Genomic DNA, 21,814 nt, shown 5'->3' with positions numbered 1-21,814 from the left:
TTGCTGCTCTGTTAGGAAAGGGTGAGGTTCCACATCTATTCTCCAGAAAAACTTTGTTCTGTTAAACCGAGGTATGTTTGGCAACCGCAATCACTGCTACAGTCACTGCGGATCTCAGGGAAGTGTGGAGTAATCGTGTCATTAAGCAAGTTGGATGCTGGCTTTTTAATTGCATCTGACATACCTCATCATGCTGGTCTCCAAGGCAAGAAAAGGAGGGAAGCAGAGGGCTAAGAGCACATGGTTTGTTTCATTGCATGCCTTGGAAGAGCCTCATCTGTTGCAGACAAAGCCAGCGGCGCATGATCAGTCAAGCAGTGGCCTTATGCTGTTAAGCCTAAGAGCTATCCAGGCTTCTGGTTATTCAACATTTTGTGAAGGAAACCTTCTGGAGAGGAGGCTGGAAGTGGTCCCTGTGCAGCCACAAAAGAGAGATGAAGCTGCATCAGCTATTTTATAGCTACTTCAAAGGTTGCCTAATTCTGGTGCTGACCTAGTAAGGGCAGGTAGAGCTCCTTGGCAACCCTGGCAGCTTCCCCAGGGCTGCCAGCCCCTATCAGATTGCACACTTCACTTCACATAGTGCCTGTTGCGAGGCAGGCCTCAACCTCCTGTCCTCAGAAGACTTGCTGAAAGTAGGGGTGAGTTCCTGCTCACCAAACAGTGCCTCTGTGCTCACCCATATAACCTCAGAGCAAAAGAAACTGTCTCTTACAGACAGCTTGAGTTGCCAAGAGGAAATAATACACAGATACCACAGGCTTCACCAGTGTCCTGATCTGGTTTGCTGGCATCCCTTTGCAAGTCAGGAACATCCTGGGTCACAGCTATTCATCTTCGCTCAGACCATCAGCAAAGTGATCTCTTAGCCAGCCACGCTTGCACACACCAAAGCCATTAGGATCAACAAGGAAGGATCTCATGGTAAGCAATTCAAAGGCATGCCACATTTTCACAGGCAGCACCAAGGAACAGGGGGTGGAGTTTACAAAAGCCTGTGAAATAACATCAAGGGATCAAAACTTAAGCCTAGTCTCAGAAGCATGGGATAGAATAGGTATAGCCATTAATTGGCTGGTTTTCCAAGAAACATGGGCAAATTAGCAAGAAGCGAGCCATGTCCACATAAATGCTGGCAGACCTGTAAAGCTGCAAAGTGATTCAGTGTTTCTGCAGCCTGCAGAACAGCTATACTGATGTCCATCCCCTGTAACCTTTAAGAAAGGTTAAAAAGGAAAGAGGTCATTCCTACCAGTCTTCCTGAAGAAGGAAAATGTTGGTATTTCTATTTTTCCAGACCACAGACAGATCCAAAATGGCTGAGGTGCAAAGGCTCAAAGGCATTTAATTGCTTCATCGTCTTTGAAGATCTGGGGGTAAATGAACTGCCTGGATAAAACAAGCAGTCTGCAGCACAGCAGGAATCCCAGGGCTGTTCTAACACCTTCTTCACTTGGCATCGTCCCTCTGAGGGACAAAGCCACCACAGAGGCATAAGCATAGAACAAGAAGCTACTCAAAATCTTCATGGCCACCTTTGAGAACATGATGCAGAACTGGTCATCTTCTTCAGATTGTCTTTTATCTCCTAATCCTGGCTGGCAAGCAAACAGCCTGCTAGGGCCTGCATGTGTGCAGCTTCTGTGTGGATGCCCAGCAGAGAAATCTAGGTAAGCCCCTTGCCTTGATCTGCTGCCCACACACACGCTTTGCGTTCTCTCTTGGCCATACTTGAATTTGCCAGATTTCAATGAAATAAGATGATGGAAAGACAGCTTAACAAACAGTATGACTCCAAGTAGGCTTTTCCAATGGAAGGGCTTTAATTCCATTCATAAAGACAGATATTTTTTTTTCTTTCCAAGCACAGCTAACTCATAACATCAGTAACATCAAAAATTTTCACATAGTCATAAAGCAGGCAGAAATGTGCACAGATATTGGGGCGCACAACACTTGGATGGGTTCTTTTTCCCTCCCACTAACATCACTTTTGTTTTGGTGACAATGTACACTGGCTACACAAAAACGTACTTCATGTCCCTCTCTCTGCTGGTACCAAAATGAAGACTCCATTAAGGCAGCTACTATAGCCAGGTACCCAACAGGTATACGCAGTGGTTTAAGAACAAAGTAGTCACATTCGTTGTATAGGTCTCTGTGGGGCTTGTGAAAGGAACAGCACAGTGGGTGTGATTCGCATTTAAAATACACAGACTGACCTTCGGTCAGGCAGCAGAGCAAACTGCCAGCTTACTGTTCATCTGCAACAGAAGTCAGGGAGAGAGAAGCTGCTAAACTGTGTAAAAGGAATAGACCCCACTACCAGAGAAACTGTTTGGGCTTTGTGTTTTTTTCATTCTTGGTTATTTCTATTTGTTCTTTGCTCTCCTGTTTACTTACACTTAGAGCCACAAAATCACAGCCTAGATGCTTCCTAGAACTGGAGCTGGCCTACCTCTACACTCTCCTCCCTCCAAGCTTCTACAAACCAGAGCCTGCATTTCAAACGTCACCACTGACTTTTGTTCTGGGTTTCTTCTAGCCAGAGTGTTTGTAGCAGGAGGAGGCGGATGCTGGAGCCTGCGAGGCTGGCTCTGTGGTTAGAGGTATGCCCGAAGGGCTGATATGCAGCATCAACAACTGGCAGATAGGCTGTAAGATTTCAAAGAGCTGATTTGGCAGCTGTTGTGTCCTACCTCGCCTAGCTACAAACCCGCTTGACATCTTGTTCCTGAACAGAAAACACTGCGCACTACAAGAACTTCACATTAAGCACAGGGTCAACGAAGGGAAAAGAAGGCAGCAGGGAAGGAGCAGAAGAAAGGCATCTCCTCTGAGCCTTGCACTTGGGATCACATGAGTTCACACACTCTTCATTATTCTTAAAACACGGTTCCAGTATTGCTGTTCTGGTGTGAGTAGAGCTTTCCTAAAGTTAGATAGCATCCAGCTAGATGCATTCCTAACAAAGCAATCAAATCACAGAAACACTGTGGATGATTTCAGTTCAGATGTTCATTTCCCATAAACAAAACAACAAAACCTGCAACTTTTTTGGACAGGTTTCAAAATTTGAAATCCATGAGGCCCCTCTGAAGTGACAAGTAGGTTTCTGTTTGCATTTTGTTGTTGGTTTGGTTTGGTTGGTTTGGTTGTCGATGAGGTTCTGCAAAGTAACAGTGGCGGGAAACCTCCACATAAAGAATTTCAGTCTTCCAGTGGTTTCAGTATGTCCCAGTTGGCATTTCCAGGCCTCTCCCCTTGGACCACAGGAATCAATCCTCTTGGATTGCAGTTTGAGCAGACAGCATAGCACTGTTGATGTCCTAAGTCCTAGGGATAAAAGGATCAGTGCATTCCAGCTCCCATGTGACAGCCAATGCCCTCCGCTGAAAGCTGCAGTAGTTCTTTGCTTGACAGACTGGGCTTTCCGCAGACCCCCAGATCGCTCCGACAGCTCAGCGCCGCAGCCTGAGAAAGAATGCGTGCTTGCACTCCTTGCTGTCCAAAGGATAATATTTGTCATAAAAATCCAAAATGTATTCTTCAGTCTTGAATCCAAACTTTTGGTAGAGCAGCATAGCAGGGTTGCTTGCAGAGACGTGAAGGGTTACGTCTTTGCCCATGCAGGTCTGCCAAGGGAAGGGGGGGGGGGCGGAAAAAAAAAGTATCATGGCAAGAGAATGAGACAGCCTCTGGGGGAATGCGGAGGTAAAGATTCATCAGTTCAGGTATTCAAGTTACTGAGGAAATGTGAGAAAATCGCAGACCTCGACACAGAAATTACCACACATAGCAACAGCTGCAAGGTGAAGGGAACACTGCTGTTCCTCTGAGCCTTCGTTTCTGGGAAACGTGGACTCTCTGACAATGAAAGCAGGTTTCAGATTATAATTTGTCAGCTTTCCATTGTCAATTGCTAAGTAATTGTTAATTAAAAATAATCTTGGTGTACAGCACTGATCTCAAATACTTATTAACAATGGCCTGAAGAAAAGGCAAAACATGCCAGAGGATTGGGCGCTGTGCTCCTCCCCGTCAGCAAACAGAGCTGAGCTCCTTGGGACTGCATGAGCAGCCCCAGCACACCTCTGGCCTGTCATGCTGGAATTCTTGTCTATCCCACCCAGCTCCTCTCCCATCCTTCAGGGCACAGCACTCCGCTTCCCAAGAAGGCGGGGAATTCAGTTCAGACAGCGAACAGCACGGCTGAAGTTACCTTAAAGATCCCAGATTGTTCTAACCAGCAGCTCTCTGCTAAAGATGCCGATATAATAATTTTTTCCTGCTTTCATCTAGTTTTTTAATAGCATTCTATGTGCATTGAATGTCTTATAACTCTTAAGTGGGAACAGGAACACCCTTCAGGAAACTTCCAAAGTAGATAATTCAAAGGGAAAGCTCTCACAGGGATTTAAGGGGCAGGGGGAAGGAAAAAATTACAATCAGGAGCCATTTTTGGGGAAAAGGAAGTCAGAATGAGATCATTACAAAGACGCAGTTTGGTCCTCTGGGCTGGATGCATTAGGGGGTAACCTCTGACAACAAACCCATCATCAAGACACCATTTCCATCAAGGCATTTTCTGTTGGCTTATGCTGTTCCCAAGAATTCATCCCCAAATCCAGAACACTGATCCAAGAGACAGAAAATTACCCTTAATGCAAACAGTGTATGAAAGTGGCCCTAGCTACAGAGAGCAGACCTCAGCGTGAGCCCAAGCATGCTGTCTGCAAAGCAGCACATACAACCTGGCGACTGAGGAACAGAAGGTCGCAACCACCACTGCTTCTCCTACCGACTAAATGCCCTCTACCACTGACAAATACAATGGAAAAATAAACGTGCAATGGTGATCTCTCATGGCTAGCAAGCCTAATCAGCCTTAAACTTCCCTGGCTCTCCTTAACATAATTTCATGCTAGTCTGCCTGCAAGCAGAATTCAATTAATTGGCTGTGATATATCCCACAAAAAGCTGTGATGATTTTCTACAGCTGACTTGCCAACACATCCCAAATCTGCTGGCAAGACATGAGGCCCACTGCTGGATCCCTGCAAACCTTGGCACGTCACTTGCTCCTGTTCTCGCTAGGTGTTGACATCTCACGTCAACAGACTACAGTTGAGAGCAATTTACTTAAACACTTTACACAGAGACGCTTGGGAATGTAAGAGGCGAATTTAAAGTAGATTGGTTAGTGGCCTGTGTTGACATGTAGAGCAAAGAGAGGTGGACACTGCAGAGAGCTGTGTAGGTACAATAGTTACCCTCGGGTGGCCCAGAGGTGGAAACTGCCTTTCCAAAGCACAGATCACTATTCCTAAGGCTCTGCCAGCACTCCCTACCTCTCTTCAGCCAAATGAGTATGAGGAAAAACAGTTCCAATGGCGAGTTTTTGCTAGTGCAGCTCATCTTGACTAAAACAAGTTAAGAAATGTTTCACATCAGCAGCTCTGCCAAGAGAGTTCAGGGAGTGGTAAAACTGTGGGCCCTGAAGAGGCACCGTTGGGCTCTGGAAAGGACATCTGTCTGTATCCTGACTCAAAATTAAGCTGGCTTTCCTGCAGTTTATGTCAAGAAAGTGAATGGAATTAAGGCCACCTGAATAAGAGTATTCATTCAGAGATTTAATGAAGTTTAACTACTTTAATACCACCTGATTAGTTAGATTAATTTTCCCAAGTGTCCCTGTGGAATAAAGCCCAGTACAAGCTAGTCTGAACAAATTTGAATGAGGCTGCAAACACTTATTCTTTATCTTCAACTCAGCTGGATTTGAACCAGAGTATTAAAAGTGAAAGAGAATGATTAAGATCAGTACGTGATTTAATGCAATGGCCCTGGTCACAGAATAAACCTCCAGGTGTAGCCAAGAAAGCTGCAATAGATTCTAACTGATCCCCCTCCCCCCCCCCCCCCCCAGTTATGATCTCATTTTCTCCATTAAACCCCAAATCGACATTATTGCTGTTACATGAACTACTGACCACTGAAGAGCAACACAAAGTTAATCCCAAGACAGTCAAAGTCTACGGCACCTCACTAATTCTGAGGACCTGGCCAGTATGGTTATTCTTCTAAATATATTTGAGTTTCTGCTTTTGAAGTGATTTCCCTGCCATAAACATTCACACAGGCTGCTGACAATCTGCGCAGACGTGTAAGCAGTGAAAGGGCAAGGGGAAAGAGCTGGAAGGGAAGAATACAACACTACTTACTCTCTAATATTTGCATGTGGGCACACAAGGAAGAAGGGAGACCTAGCTCTTCAGCAGAGACATGGGACTCTTTCATTACCTGGATCAGGTGGTAAATCATGAAGGTTGCAATCCCAGCTCTCCTCCACTCAGGGTGAACTAACAGAAAAGAGATGTAAGCTTCATTGTATTTCACGTCTGGCACCATAAAGCCAAAAGCAATGATAACTTTCTTGTAAAGGACAACAACGCTGAAGTCTGGATACTGCAGGCATTCTGATAAATCAATTCCTACAGAGAAAGAGAGAAATGGCAGTTGAAAGCATTGCAAACCAAAAGAAAAGTGTCACACTTGCATGGAAAATCAGGGGTTTAGGCTTTTTAGAAGGCCTTTTAGAAACATTCACTTGAACCCTTCCTTTTACTTTTATTTCAAAGTTCTGATATTGAGAGATGCTTCAACGGAACACACAGACAAAATGAGACCTGCTTACTAAGTGGGGATTCTTGCATGGAGAAATTAACAAAGCTCATTTCCTCCGAAATGACTCAAGGATGAAACTAAAACTTAAAAGCACCTTCTCTAAAAAAGGATGTTTAAAAAAAAAAATGACATGGTCTCCACACCCAACTAATCTTCCCTTGGTTTGTATTCTGAGCTGTATCAGCAGACTCTGCTAAGCACCCAGTTCTAAATATACGTTGGGTAAAGATACTTGCATGTGCAAATGTTTGCTGGATGGAGTCCTAGTAAGTGTGTGCCCCTTGCCCAGGGCTCCTAAGGGCTGCAGTAACCTTAATGGGTAAGGGGCTGCTGCTTCATTTCCCCTGGGCTGGACCAGCAGCAGGCTGGTGGACACCATTCCTATTCCAGTCAGCAAATGCCAAGGCCCTGCCTGCAGACAGGCAAAGGGGGGCAGGTTTGAGTGTATCAGCCTGACACACTGGGTGAACCATCCCGTCCTTCCTGCACACCCTCTCCAAAGGTAGCAAACATGAAACTAGGCTTCACCTTTGGTAGTATTACCTGCCTAAGGTTCCTATCTCCTTTCTCCACCTGGCCTTGAGCTCCTGCTGCTTCCTCCTGTGCATACTCAGCTGTTTGTGGAGCTGCACTGTGAACCTGACCACAGCTTTCAGCGCTATCAAAACATTTGCTTTCAGCATGCAAATTTTCTAACCTGGGGCATGAAGCTGCCTCTCAGGCAGTGGGGCTTCTGTGAGTCAGAGGCTGGACAGAAACACCTGAGGCTGGAGACTTCTGAATGGAGTTTGTTACCTCGCCTGATCGGATCGCTGCTGCAGTCCAGGAGCATCCGCACAGCATGTAAGGGCCAAGCAGTGCAGTTCAAGGCACAGCAGACTAATTGGCAATTTGTGTGGACAAGCCCTAAATGAGGTGCAAGACATAGTGGAGCTGTGCCATAAACGTTAGTTTCAGCCTCCAATTGGCAATCTCAGATATATTTGGAACGTGGGATAACAACATAGCAGAGTATGTTTTCCAGTAATGTTTATCACTCTTGATGAGATGCAAGACTTCATAAGGCACCAGGCACAAATAAGCGGGTGAATTATTTTCCTGCTCGAGAGTAAGCTGGGTGGAGTAAGACATGTGGGAGGAATCGATTGGCAATAAGGAGCCACGTTAATTATCTCAAGGCTGCAAATTGACTGCGAAGTGCCTTACAGCATGTCTGTACAGGAACACTACATTGCCCTGAGCACACTGGCGTCTATGAAATGGTGCCGTCCCCTCAGCATGCAGTTATTCCTGTAGGAAGACGCTTAGCTCAGTATGGTTTACCATTCGTCTGCTCAGGAGATGCTTCCCGTTAGGGCATGAAGGCACAAGATACCGTGAGAGACAAGGGGGAATCTTGCTTCACATCAGCTCATTTGCGGTAACTATCTGCAAACTTGTTTCTGCCTTGTGAGAAACAAACAGAGCTCTGACGGGAAGGATTTGGAGAGGTGGAAGAACTAAGGCCTGGGCTCACTCCACCTGGTGAAGCGCCTAAAACTTAAGAATTCGGTCAATGAGAGCACCACTATTAGAAAGCAACCAAGCACACCTAACATGTCATTTACTGATGATACCATCCCCTGAGCACACATGCTTCAGATGCTTAAACTCGGCAGAATTACAGTTACTTCTCTGAACACTGCTAGCTTAATGATGCCCTCCCAGCTGCGTATCCCACCCCCCCTCATTTGTACCAGCCCATTGTGAAGCTAAACCCTTTGTATCCACAAAGACACTGTGCTTTATCTCCTGAAGTTTCACCTCCTCGCTTACTTCTCCTGCTAAAACAGAACCAAGGTGCAATAAATCATGCAATCCCAGCCTCAGAAAACCCACACCACGGAAGATATTTGGATTCCTGTTTGGAGACCGGTGGGACTGTCAGCTTTCTGATACAATGATGAACAGTTCACAGTTGGGTGGAACACACCCACGCTCTTTAGGTTAAATAAAACAGGGTGAGTCCTGAAGAACTTAATGAAGGTGTGACCCAGCTTGGCCAGAACTTCAAACGCGTTATCAGAAGAGGAGACTATGACAAAAGGGTTCAGCCTCTGTTGGGACTGCAAGTGTCTCTCATGAGCTCCAAAACTGCTTGTGGAAGGGAAGGTATGCCACCCTATCTCCCCCCGCCCCCCCCTGTACAATTTGGACAGTAGCACAGAGAGCTCCGATCCCGACTGCAGCATATGAGCACTGCTGAACTACAAACCCTGTTGAATCACTATCTGCAAATCAAAACGTAAAGCAAACAGTTACTTGGAGTAAAGGTGTGTACTGTTTGTACTAGGCTTTTCTAAATTAGCCTGCTGATCAGGAGCTGATCCATGCTGCAGAAGAACATCACTATTATTATGTCAGAAGAGCTAAAGACTACAGCCTCATAACTGCCCCCATAAAGGGCAACCACTGTCCCCAAAGAGCCTACAGTTCAAGAAATAACACATAAAAATTGACATCCAAGCTTTTCCCATACCTTGCAAATACTGAGGCTTGAAAAAATAAACGTCACAGTGAAGGCTGCAGTTGTAACTGCAATTCCCAAATTTCACTCCAACATACCCAGTTTATGACTGCTAGGAAGAAACTTACTCATGATGCTGATGAGCAGTAGACCTCTGGTATAAAACTGTTTACTTCAGCCCCTGATTCTGCAAAACGTTTCACTGGATGGTTAAATTTAGTAACTGACTACTCCTATTGGCATCAATGGTGTTACCCAAAACAACCTATTTCTTTAAGTGCTGTGCTAATTAGGGCCTAATTGCCCAGTTCTAATGATCTCAAAAGACAAAAGACACCAAACCCATGTCTCCATCTCAACTGCATTCCTATGACATCAGATAATGGTTTTCTAAGAACCGAGCCAGACCAACTGAAGAAAAGTTTGGCCCAAGAATATTTTTTTTCTGAACAAGCCCACTTCCTTCTTAGAAAACCAAGCACTGAAGGAATGAATCTTACCAGGCCAGAAGAATTCGTGGCACATGGAGTTTATAGTGGGGATGTGATTAGGGCGAACGTAACAGTAATCAACGGGTGCTTCTGGCTCAGCCTTCCAGTTGAGATCATTCCTGTGTGGATACGCCCGGATTTCTGCCAGCAGCCTGAGTTTTGGGGGCTTTGTCTCATAATCGCGCCTGCCAGTAACATGAAAAGCAAACACAAAAAGTGAGTGAGCAACAATAACTGCCACTACAGCTGAATGGGTACTGCCCATGAAATATTTTCTGACATGCTCAACTTGGAACAAAAGAACAGAGTCTTCCATTCATGTGGGAAAACAGCACCCAGCTCAGCAAAACCATCCTTGTGTCAGAGGCCAGGACACTCCCCAGATCCACAGCATGAGCCTGTCCTTACAGCAGGAGCAAGGAAATCATGGTTCTGACCCAAAAGCAGGTGCAACTTGCACCGAATGACTACGGTGGTTCCCTCTCTGCCCTGCCCTCTCTTGGAGACTCCCCTTCCCAATGCAGAGCCAGTTTAACTACTCAGCTAAATTAAACGCTGTCCTCTCAGGGTTACCATAGTGTAGTGGGTTGTACTTCAAGGATGAGTGAGGAGCACTGCCCCAGAAAGGTGTCCTCTCCACGGGCTGTCAGTTCACAAGCCAAGAACAATTGAACCTCTGACCATCTGTACCTGATGTAAGGTTTCAGGACACGGGATGTGTAAGGACTGACAATACTGTGGTCTGTCAGCAGGTCTTCTGAGCCTACCAGTCGATACAGAAACTTTGTGGTCTGCTGTCGATATCCCTTCATGGCAGGCAGCATCGTCTACATGTACAAAAAAAGTGCAGAACACTTCAGGGAGATTAGTCAATGATTTAACACAGGGGAATCGTACCAACAGAGGGAGAATAAGGGCCTTTCAATGTGACAGGGTGGACTGGACCCACAGCATGGTAGTCCCACCTCAGAGGACTCTGCTGTGCACTCCCAGATTTAGCGCCCAAGCCTATGAGCTGCGCAAATCATTTAGAAAAGCGCTACAAGTGATCTCCCTCCTACACAGCATGGAAGTGGAACCACCTATATGGGTACTTCTGGGCCTCCACCATCAGTGTTTGGGCAGAGCAGGAGTACAAATACATAGACGTTTGTGGTGCTGACACTGATAGACTGCTGTGCTGTACCAGCATGTCCCAAGAAGAAAGGCACCTATGAGAGCATTGGTGGGGACACAGCCCCAAGTCAAAATGAGTCAGTCTGTTTTCACATAATCCTTTTCACTTTGGGAGTCAGGTAACCTCAAGGTGACAACAGCATCTACAGAAAAAGCTCTAAAATAAGCAGTGCCAAAAGCTCACTTAGATTTGGAAACACTCACCTGGTATCTGTCCAAGATCCTGAAGTCCTGGCTAGTAGTTCTGTATGTTGCTTGCCCTACTGGGGACCTGGAAACGCCTCCTTCTTTGGCTCCATAAATCCCATCAACCAAGAGCAGTGCAGCGTTCACAACTTGGTCCAAGTCAAAGAGCGGCAGCCCCCTTTCCCTCTTGGCCTGCCTGACTATCAGCTTGCGCCTCAGTCTCCGGGCCTCCGGGGTCATGCTCATGGCATTGGGACATGCTTCCAGTCTCTTCAGCAGCAGCTTTTCCTCGTAGATACTAACAGAGGTATGCTTGGGAGCTCTGGGTTTAGCATCCTTCTCCAGCTGTGGTTTCCTCTTGTCTCGCCCCCTGACCTGCAGCAACGTGTTTGACTCTTCAGGATCTTCACTGTCACCTTCCATCCTTTCTGGTTTTTCTTCTTCACTCTCCACCTCTTGCTTGATCTGCTCTGCTGTCTTCACTTTCTTCCTACTTGCTATCACAGTGCCAGCACCGGCTGTCCCACTGGGAGGGGGCACATACTCTATTCCTGGGTCTATAACTCCGTCTCCTTCCATCTCCTCATCATCTGTTCAAGAGATCAAAATAATCCAGGAAAAAAATGTAAACATCAAAGCCCCATTTCAAAAAGGGTTGTCACAGGATTTTTCTGCTAAGGAAAAATAATGCGGGTTTAGCCCAGCGCACTCCATTTTCTGTATAGTTCCAGACCTCCTGATTTTGGACAGGAGACACCATAAGGAGTCTTAATTTCAGGACACAGAATCAATCCTGCTCATAAGGTGTCTTGCAGTTTGGCATCTGAAAACACAGCACTCTTGAGCTGCAAGCTCATGCTCTTTGACAAATGTTACATGACTGAAAATTCCCGGAGACTGGGGATCAAATGGTCGAGCTGGTGAGCTGTATCTCCAGCTAGCACACCCTGGAGAAGTTCTGTTTAATCTGAGGGAACAATTACGAGTTATAGAAGTACAGGATTTGACCCTCTATAGAACCTGACTATTCTTCCATCAGGAAGTGTTTTATTCTCTGCTTCACTGATTAGGTTGAGGTCTGGCTCCTTAAGGAACCAACAGCACTCAGCTTGCATCACTGCTTTGCAACCTGACAAAAATTTAGCAGCTGTTAACTGGGATGTTCAAACTTACAAAACTACTGGAACATTACCATAGGAATAAAATTTCTTCCATTTAAAAGCATTCAAGACAAAATTAGAGGTGCTATCTAACAGTGTAATCAGTGTTACAGTGAAACGCTTATGCTGAGTTGTGGAGCCGTTGCTAGGTGAAATCGTCTACCCACTGTTTATCCAGGATCCCTCAGAAGACAATAATGGTGGTTTCCTCCGGCCTTAGAAGATGGCAATACAAGTATGGAAAACTAATCAAGACTTACATGCAACTAAGACAAACAGAATACTACCAGTTACTTTCCATCTTATCCTGGAAAGATCCTGCAGCTTATTGGGAATTGCTTTTTTTAACAACTTCCTAGACAATGACCCATGGCACATCATTAAACAAAAAACATGGTGTCTCTTACCATGAAACAGAGCCTGTGGTGGCATGACATCTGGGATGAGATCTGCTTCTGAGAGAAGGCTGGGAGTGGCTGAATGCGAGGCTGGAGTTCCAGGAGCAGAGAAGTCCAGAGATGGGGAAGGAGACGGGCTTGTCAGAGGGGTGCGGTCTGAAGAGCTCAAGGAGGAGAAGTCAATCACCTCTCCTTTCTCAAGGACGATATCAGGACGACGGCCTCGACTGGTGAATTTAACAGGAGTGGAGGAAGTACTCCGGTCCAGGAAGCCAGCTGCCTCCTTCTGGGCTCTCCGAATATCCTTGGCTTCCTGAGTACGAGATCTCTTCTCCTTCAGCTCCATGGCTGATTCGACTGGATTGCGGCTTACCCGCTTCCTGAGTCCTTCCACAGTAATGATGGGATCCAGAGGTGGCTTTGAAGCTGCTAAAGAAGTACTTTGCTTATTCTAACAGACACTGAGTTCCTGCAGTCACTGGATACACACTATACAGTCAGAAAAACACACCGACTACAAATCTTAGGAGACGTATTTTCAATATACACAAGAAATACACTCCAGGATGTGTAGCATAAGGCCAATGCACCACTAAAGCCTCATTAAAGTCCCAATCTCACTCCTCTGCACAGAAGGGAATTTGCATTTAGTGACAAAAGATAAAAAACCCTCCCCAGGGTAAAGAAGAGCAGAGAAATTATAGATTTCAGCTAAAAAAAACCCTGCACAAATCTCAAAAAAATCTAAAAAGCCTTTGGATCAGTTAGTACAATGCAAAAAGATATTAAAATATAACAAGCTTCTCACACTACAATGCACATACCATAGCCCTCTTAGGTCGACCATTACAGCAGAGCAAAATTAAGAAACTGTCCATGCAAACAAACACAGTAAGCTTTTCTCATGTCTTCCAGCTCTGTTCAGCTCTGGCCCAGCTAGGAACCTACACACCATCGGGGGAAAAGTTACCTTTTGCCTTTAGTGCAGACGCAGACAGCTTCTCTCCTTCAGGTTTCATTGTTGGGGGTTTATTATGAACCAGTTTCCACCATCCCGGTTCTCCAAATTCCTGTGCCCCTGAGCGGAAAAACAAGGGGCTTCCCACAGAGAGACAGCCAGCAACGGTGCTCCACCACGTTGAGGTCTTTTTCCTACAGTGGGAGAGGGGGAAACGAGCGTTAGGTCCCCACTCAGCAGCTCTGCTTTCATCCTGAAGCCTCCTCCCTCCGCCAGGATGGAAAGGGCAGAGTGCTTCTGCCACTGGCATTGATGCAGGGGGATGATGTACTCCCTACACCCCCATCCTCAAAGAGGTGAAAGATTAATTAATTTCTTCTCAGAGAACCGCTCTGAAGGGCAAGCTACAATGTAGTGGTAGGCTCTGATGCACAAAGTGCTGCATACATATGCTCCATAAATGCCATGCAACGTCAGTGCACCGCCATCCACCGAGCCTACAGAGAAGTCTACCCTGTCCCTAGAACCCCCAGCTTTCAAATGCTGACATTGCTACCTTCGTTAACAATCTGATAATTACAAGAATGGGAATAGGATCCTAGTGATAGCTGTGTTGACCTGACATTGCAGAGCCATATTCCGTTACTGAAGATGGCAAACAGGACTCTGGGCACCCAGGACAGGAGAGGCAAGGGAAGGTAGCGATAAAAGCATCACTTCACACAGAAGGAAAGACAAACTTAATTTAAATGCCTGCCTTGTTTACTTGGATATTTCATTTAGCAAAGCACACTCCCAGAGCAGTAGGACAGGACCCCTAAGGCTGAACTCACAAAGGAGGGTAGGATCTGACTGCTCTGCCCTCCACAGCTGCAGCCTCGTCAGGCACTGCAGAGAGGCGCAGTTAGGGTCTGAGAAACACATGAACGATGGAGCTGCAGGAAGCGGAAGGTTACAGACAGAGGTAACAGACACATGCACACGACATATACCAGAGCCCTGTCTCTGCTTGGAGGCTTCTGCCACAAAAGCTCTCCTGCAGCACGGGGAAGGTGATCCCTACTAGTTAACATACCTGTCAGCCACACTCGCTGAACTATTTTTGAAGCTTATTTCTGGCCACTCAGAGGCAGGGAGCTGTGTTTAAGCCTTTCACTCTGCAGGGCAGTGTACTCTACTGGGCATCTGAGTGCTTTCTGTTCATCTACAAACTAGTCACAGGGCTAACTAAGATGTCATTTACGGAAGCAGTGAGGGGAAATACTAAAGAATTGCCCCTGTGGCAAATAACTGAGGTACTCCCTTGGATACTAGAGAATCAGGTTCATGGAGTAGAGTATAAACCCATATTTGCACAGGATCTCAGGATTACTTCTTGCCTTTGCATACCTCCACTGGCAAAAACTTCAGTACTGGGTCTGGGCTTGGCTGAACACGTATCTGCTGCTCTCTGAGTGTTGCAATTACACACCTCGGGGTACTGACCCTCAAATACAGAGGACTAAACTCGGGTGCCCCAGATCAGAGTCCAGAGCATTACAGCAAGTCTGGATAAGCTGTACTTCAATATGCCAAGGAAGTAAAGCGTTGCACGCCTTGAATCGCTACCCCTACGGTTCAGCTGTCCCTGCTCCATCAGTGGCTTGTCTAGGCACGTGGGAAGACTACTTCTGAAGCCAGTAATCACTTCATCTGAATTTTAATCAGAGCAAGGAGTGCCCAGTTCCCAGAACAGGTCTCAAAAGGCAGCAGCAATCCCTGGGAGGTGATGGCTCCCTGAGTGAGGGACAATGGGCCATCAGCTGCCTCCTGTCAGGGTCCCCCTGGTTTCCAGAGGAGACAGATATGAACGTTTCTGAGAACAGAGCAAGGAGGCACAGACGAGCAACGAAAGCAAAGCCAAACAGCAAATCTGGTTGGGAAGAAAGGCCAGATCTTACAACAGAGAAATCCCTGGGGAAGAAAAGAAGCTGTGAAGTCAATCAAATCTACAACTTAGAGGGCTGGCTCGGTTCCTTTCCTGCCTCTGTAGCACATGCATTAACAGTGAGACTTGAGTCTGACAGCTTCAGCACGCTCAGAAGAAACGCGCTGTTCGCCTATACAGCACACAACTCATCACGCTGCGAAGGCTGCCCTTTAAGAGAAGGGTTCTTACTCTGACAGCTTCTTTCTTTACACACACTGAAAAACATTTGAGTGGTTTAACACCTGCTATGTAAAACCTATTTTATTCAGATCCAAAACAATTTAAAAGGTCCAATTTTCCTTTTTGGAGAATTTGGTCCATGCAAGCTTTATAGCCAAGTAATGTCATACTTTGCTGGACCTCTTCTTTTTCTTTACAGCCCAGTGACTTTCTTTTAAAGCCCAGGACTAGCCCGTCTGTTGTGACTATTCGGAAAGACTCAAAGGCTTTGCAGGTTCATATGCTACCTAAAGGAAGGTAAGAAATAATCCAAAATATATGCATTTACATTGCCTTTGTGTGACATTCTTGGGATTGTTTTTCCCCACTAAGAAAAGCTTACTCTTCCTCCAGAGTACCCCTCATGTCTACATTCAGGTTCTCCGTATTTTTTCTCCTCCAACTTTCTCACTAGTAAGGCTCAACAAAGGCATCACTAGATTAATCTGGATTCTTGTCCATCTGTATAATAGGTTTTAACTCCTTTGGCTTACCAACCAGACCTTCAGGGAGATATCTCATCTTTACCTGTTGCCTAATAAGAAAGTCCAGTGTTTCTCAATAAAAGCACAAATATCTTCTTTCCATCTGAAGTATCCCTGACGGCCCGTTCCTTCCAGAGACAAATTGTACATTGCCAGCATGACAACCTGGAACAGAAAATGTTGGATACAAGTGAATCTCTTCTGCTTCATCTGCTGAACTGCCCACCACAGCTACCACACACACACAAATCTTTGCTCCCTCATAAATATCTTATTTTTGCAACATCTCATAGGCAACTTCTGTCTTCTTCCTGCTTTCATGCTGCCCATTCTCGTCTTTCTATTGTTAGATGCACATTCTCCCAGAGATTTCTTCATCCCTGGGGAATAGCAAGCTGCCTTGTTATGCAGGTTTATGCTCTTACAGCAGTTGTATAAATGAATTATATCATAACTGGGGTCAATGTCCTGTGGAAGTAGGGAAAGTCTTTCCAAAAAATAGTCACAAGTAATCCCACCATCCATCTACCAGAAATGTAATGACAATGGTCTAAGGAACAGTCTGTAAACTCTCTGTAAAATTGCATATCTAGTAATTGTTCTGGCAAGAATTACCTTTGTCTCCAGGTGATCTTCATTAAACACTACCCATTTACAGCTCATTCACATGCTTCACAACCAAACTCAGTCTGACCTACTACATACCTAAACTAAAGGGCAGGTTTGAAAAGTATCACACTTCTTTGTAAGCAATTCCTAGGTGACCAACTGTTAATTACATTTACCCGATCTATTTGAATACAACGAAAATCAGATGGGCTGGGACCATCTTTCAACAATCACACAGCCTTGGCTGGATACTACTTCCAACAGGGACTTAATCTTCACTGTCAGAGAAGTTTAAAATGTGGTCTCCTCACAGTGGGCCAGAGCCTTCCAGAATGCATTGCTGGAGATGCCAAAATGAGGAAACACAGACAGCTTTAATTTCCCCTGTACCCTATTTCTGCCCCACAACCCCTCTTAGTTTGGTAACTGATTATCTAGGATTTTGTGGGTTTAAGTCAGGTAGGACAGTGTCTCAGGACTTCAAAACCGATTCTGTTTTCAACTGACTAAAGATAAGGATCTGTCGAGGCTGCATACTCTGAAAAAAAAAATCAGAAATCACTCCCACTTTTTCCTATTTCAGCTAAGCTCATCTGACCACTTCTCTCAGTTTGACTTACCCAGAAGCAGCAGCAGCTCTGGCTGCTGGAAGCTTAGGGAGATAGTCTCTTCACTAATTAACTTTCTTCCTCGCCTGTTCTGATTTTGTTGGTCCCTTCCCCTGGGTGTAACACTGGCAGCCTTTGCTCTCCAGCTCTGTTACTTGCTGAAACTGCCAGTCTGCTAGCCACAGACTGCTACACCAACCCCTTCCCCTGCACAGCCCGGCACCGGGCAACCAGAGAAAGCACCGTAGGAGATGTTATGACCGATGTTTTAAATGATCTGTTATGAGACAACACAGCACTCCTGTCCCAAAGGATGCAAACAGAGGTCTCACACATACTGCTTGATGCTCATAATGTGGAAACAATGCTGAGCAACAGCTACCACCTGATCAAATTCATTTTATGCAGAGGCAGCCAGCACTGACTGCCTGCCCCTCCAGCACCCTGCTTAGAGCAAGAGGATCTGCATCAGTCTGCCAATATGGTGGTTGCTGTATAATGCAAATTATTTTGATTGTTCAGGTGTGCAAGGGACTGAAATAGCAAATTCCAGCAAGGACTGTCACTAGTGAGTAAGTGGCCAGGTTGGAGCTTTGCATTCAGGAAGCCGGCAAGCTCTCTGTTTGTATGTTGCCACCTCACTAGTTTTACATTTGCTTATATACACAAAAAACTGTTCATGCCTAGCAGCCGAATTGTACTCATTTTGCTTTTCCAAACCTGCCTGAAGCCATGAATTCATGAGCAACATAAGGGGAAGGAAAAAAAGAAATGGGGGGAAAAAAAAAAAAAGGAATGTGGTTTGTATGATTATCTTTCAATTTACCTACAAAATGCCCAAGTTCTAATATGCAGGTAATCCTTAGCTAATTAATTTCTGAAGTTCATGCATATGGTTCTTTGTTACCTATACCTGATCCTCCTTTTCTAGGTAGCACATACACAACAAACAACAATTTTAGAAATTCCTGCGGTTGTTCTGCTGGCACAAATGTTTTACTTACTTGTTGCCACGTTAATCTCAGCCGTTCAAATTGCTCCTTCCCATCTTCTGAGCATTCAGAGCAAGTAAATCTGAAAAAGTTATCTCCTTTGAGGTAGCTGAGCTGTTCTCTCAGTTGGCCTAAAATGAATCACAGAATCACAGAATGGTTTAGGTTGGGAGGGACCTTAAAGATCATCATGTTCCAGCCCCCCTGCCATGGGCAGGGACACTCTCCAGTAGACCAGGCTGTTCCAATCCCCGTCCAACCTGGTCTTCAATACTGCCAGGGATGGGGCATCCGCAGCTTCTCTGGGCAACCTGTGCCAGTGCCTCACCACCCTCGCAGTAAAGAATTTCTTCCTAAAATCTAATCTCAATCTCCCCTCTTTCAGTTTAAAGCCATTCCCCCTTGTCCTATCCTACATGTCCTTGTAGCTCTGCAGCTGTAAGCACACCCCCCCCAGCTTTCCTGTTGACCCCTTCAGGTACTGGAAGCTGCTCTAAGGTCTCCCTGGAGCCTTCTCTTCTCCAGGCTGAGCAACCCCAGCTTTCTCCTCAGCCCATCTTCACAGGCAAAAAAATCAATTTCTTAGTACTTTTATAGGGAAAAGTGCTGCAGAGGAGACTTGAATTTCCTCCAACAACAGGCAGAAAAGTACTTTTTGCATTTTTCCCTAGGGTGCAGAGATGCAGACAGTTCCCAGGAAGCGTGAGAACTCACTGCACTGGAAGGCACTGGATCATGTCACAGTTGGCCAGCAGTGACCAACTGAAAAGCACAGGCCATCAAAAAGGGGCACTCAGCATCTGCGTGCAGGTAACAAAGCCAAGGATTTCCCCATTTTCCTTGCATTTCTCATTCCATCTGGCTTCCCCAGTACAACCTATATACTTCAACAAATAACTCTTTTCCCACTCTAGTTAAAAAAAAGGTATGCTACTGCAAAGGCTATCAAAATATACAAGCATTCTCTTCTGTGTCATCTTTCCACTCACTGCCACACGTCTTTACAGGTTTCTCTTTCCCTGTCCACAAGCTGTTACTGAAGGTTGCCAGTCCCTGTTTACAGCAGCCTCCAGGATGCACTGCAGCACACCACACACGCTGAGAGGCTTTAAGGTATTTAATTCTCCTATCAGGGGAAGATCTTCTTTCCTTGAGACCCAAAATGGCCCAACATTATCAGGAAACACTTTTTCTTTACTGCAGTTGATGCATTAGATCCCAAATCACCAAAGCACTTCAGCACATGCTTTGCTGTAAAGCTAACCTTGCATAAAAGTTTGTCTGAACAAAAGCCATCTGCTGGGATAGAGGCACCTGTAAAACCCCATGCATCCGAAGTTACAGGCTCTAATTCTATGTTTCTGCAGCAGAGAGGAAAAAAAAATCATACAAATCAGGACTTCTAAACTCAACAGGGGTTAATGTACACAAATATGAAAAAATTAAAAATACAATCATGGGACAGGTAGACAATTAAGACTACAACATTTCTGAAAATTCATGCACAAAAGGTCTTTTTTTCTAAGACAACTGCACAGTCTATTAAAGTTGCACCTATGCCTGGCCCAGGGGGAAACCCCAGGCTTGGGAGATTAACAGAATTTCTGCATGGCAATTCAATGTAAAAAGTGATCATTGCCTGAGCACCTTGATGATTTTCCCAAGTGACAACTTGTATTCCTGTAACTGAAGAATTAGCAAAGTTGTTTCCCTTTTCCAGAGGGTTTACTTTGTACCTTTGTATCTAGTTACTGGTGCTCTGTGATTGGCTTTTTTTGCTCTTTGGATTTGTTCCACAGCAACCAGAGAGAGGAACATCTTTGTAAAACAAAACAAATTGAGTGTTACAAGTATTCTTAGATGAGATATTTCATGATACCTTTGACTCTGCTCCAGTTTGGTTTTTTTTAATTAACACATTTTGAGTTAATATGTCCCTTTAACTGCATACTGCCCTGGTACGATGCTGGTTTCATTACATTAACATGGAACTACTCACTAACATGCCTTGAGAGATTCTGACGTTAACTTTGGGCAAATTCTCAGATGGCAAAAAGGTTGGCTCTGACATACAAGGCAGGTATCACCTGAGGAGTTCACTATTTCTAGCCACAAATGAACCCCACCCACCCCACCCACCCCCCAAAAAAAAAAAAAAAAAAAGCCCCAAATCAAAAACCAATCAGCGCTTAGCAATAACTAGCTTTTGGATAATAGATCTGATCATTCAAAATTTAGAAAGTAAAGTCTAGTCTGTTACGTTGCTAACAGCATTTATCTTTTGTCAAGCAGCAGTAGCAGCGTGATCAAGTTCTGCAGCTTGCTCCCAATGCCTCCCAAAGCTAGCTGCTACAGGCTGGACATGCTTCTGGGAAAGCTAACTTAAATTATCATTATTGTGAAACTATTAAGGTTGAGATTAAGCCACATGCTCCACAGATGTGACAAACTGACCAGAAAAAAAAAAAAAAAAGTAACACCATCCCAAAGCCCTTTTTCTCCACAAAGCTTTATAGCAAGGGTCGTTATCTTTATCTGAGTGAGCAGGGAGACAGAGTTCCTGGGGCAAAGTCCCCTAAACAGGCCAGCAGCAAGACTCGGGAGGGTGGGTATGTTTCTGAAATCATAACCTTGTTCCTTCCTAATTAAAGAAGATGGTCCCATTTCTTTACAGCGGATGCCAGCTTTGGAACCCATACAGTTCATGGATCAAAGCACCTAACACCCAGCACCAGCATCAGGCCGCTGGCCTCCCTGCAATACCAAGACAGCTTTTCTTCACCAACACAGGATGGGATAGAGCTAAACAAGGGCTGCCCCATGAAACAGGTATGCAGGACAGGTTAACCACCTTGCAAACAACACCAGAGCAACGCAAGCGAGACACACACAACCCGCAGGCTTACTTGCTGGGATCCATTTCTGGCACTTCTCGCAGTAATAGGACATCTCCTCCATCCAGGACGCGTCACCTTCGTCACTGTTCAGAGAATCCCCACTCTGGTCGTGTGATAAATCCACCGAAGCCTGGTCCTCAGACTCAACAATCAGGAGAGTCTCCCCTTCCACCTCACCCTCCTCCAGGCCCTCTGAGGTGGAGGTCCTGGTGGCTTCATCATCGTGGCGGCTCAGCAGCCCACTCATGTGAACATTATTTGCCATTCTAGATGGTGTTTGCATAACAAGGAGCTGTTCCTGCCCACACTGACAAGTCCATCCACACTGAATGTGCCACCCAAGTCTCCACAGTCAAAGTACAACTGATGACAGATGTTTTGTACCCACCTTATAGCTTCAGGGACTGGATTATAACCTATAGAAAAGAAAGTGTCTTTCACAGGTTACCTCTCTTTGCTGAAATATTTGCAAG

General features: G+C 45.4%; 1 protein-coding gene across 2 annotated transcripts; it reads right to left on the bottom strand.

Annotated features, from left to right (window-relative positions):
• Window positions 1–1,799: 1,799 nt before the first annotated feature.
• Window positions 1,800–21,624, bottom strand: KAT14 (lysine acetyltransferase 14). Of its 2 annotated transcripts, none has more exons than XM_056356906.1 (10): window positions 21,351–21,624; window positions 18,457–18,575; window positions 16,279–16,400; window positions 13,575–13,756; window positions 12,614–13,033; window positions 11,065–11,636; window positions 10,375–10,511; window positions 9,694–9,869; window positions 6,304–6,494; window positions 1,800–3,635 (listed from the first exon to the last, which is right to left on the bottom strand). In XM_056356906.1, the coding sequence occupies exons 1-10, from the start codon at window positions 21,622–21,624 to the stop codon at window positions 3,462–3,464; spliced, it is 2,367 nt and encodes a 788-aa protein (XP_056212881.1). In that variant the 3' UTR covers window positions 1,800–3,461. The 2 variants fall into 2 exon arrangements, with proteins under 2 accessions (XP_056212881.1, XP_056212882.1); XM_056356907.1 differs by having other exon boundaries at window positions 12,614–13,030.
• Window positions 21,625–21,814: the final 190 nt, after the last annotated feature.

This window comes from Falco biarmicus, chromosome 12 (assembly GCF_023638135.1).
Source record: "Falco biarmicus isolate bFalBia1 chromosome 12, bFalBia1.pri, whole genome shotgun sequence".
NCBI classification, from domain to species: Eukaryota; Metazoa; Chordata; class Aves; order Falconiformes; family Falconidae; genus Falco; species Falco biarmicus.
The sequence above is the reverse complement of the archived record's forward strand: the minus strand, read 5'-3'. Positions and strand labels throughout refer to the sequence as shown.

Excerpts from the sequence above, each read along its gene's own strand:
- KAT14 (XM_056356906.1), bottom strand. The coding sequence starts at position 21,624 with ATGCAAACACCATCTAGAATGGCAAATAATGTTCACATGAGTGGGCTG. Across the intron at positions 13,757-16,278 it reads ACTTTCTTATTAGGCAACAG|GAAAAAGACCTCAACGTGGT; the intron begins GTAAAGATGAGA and ends CTCCCACTGTAG. Across the intron at positions 11,637-12,613 it reads ACCACAGGCTCTGTTTCATG|ATGATGAGGAGATGGAAGGA; the intron begins GTAAGAGACACC and ends TCTCTTGAACAG.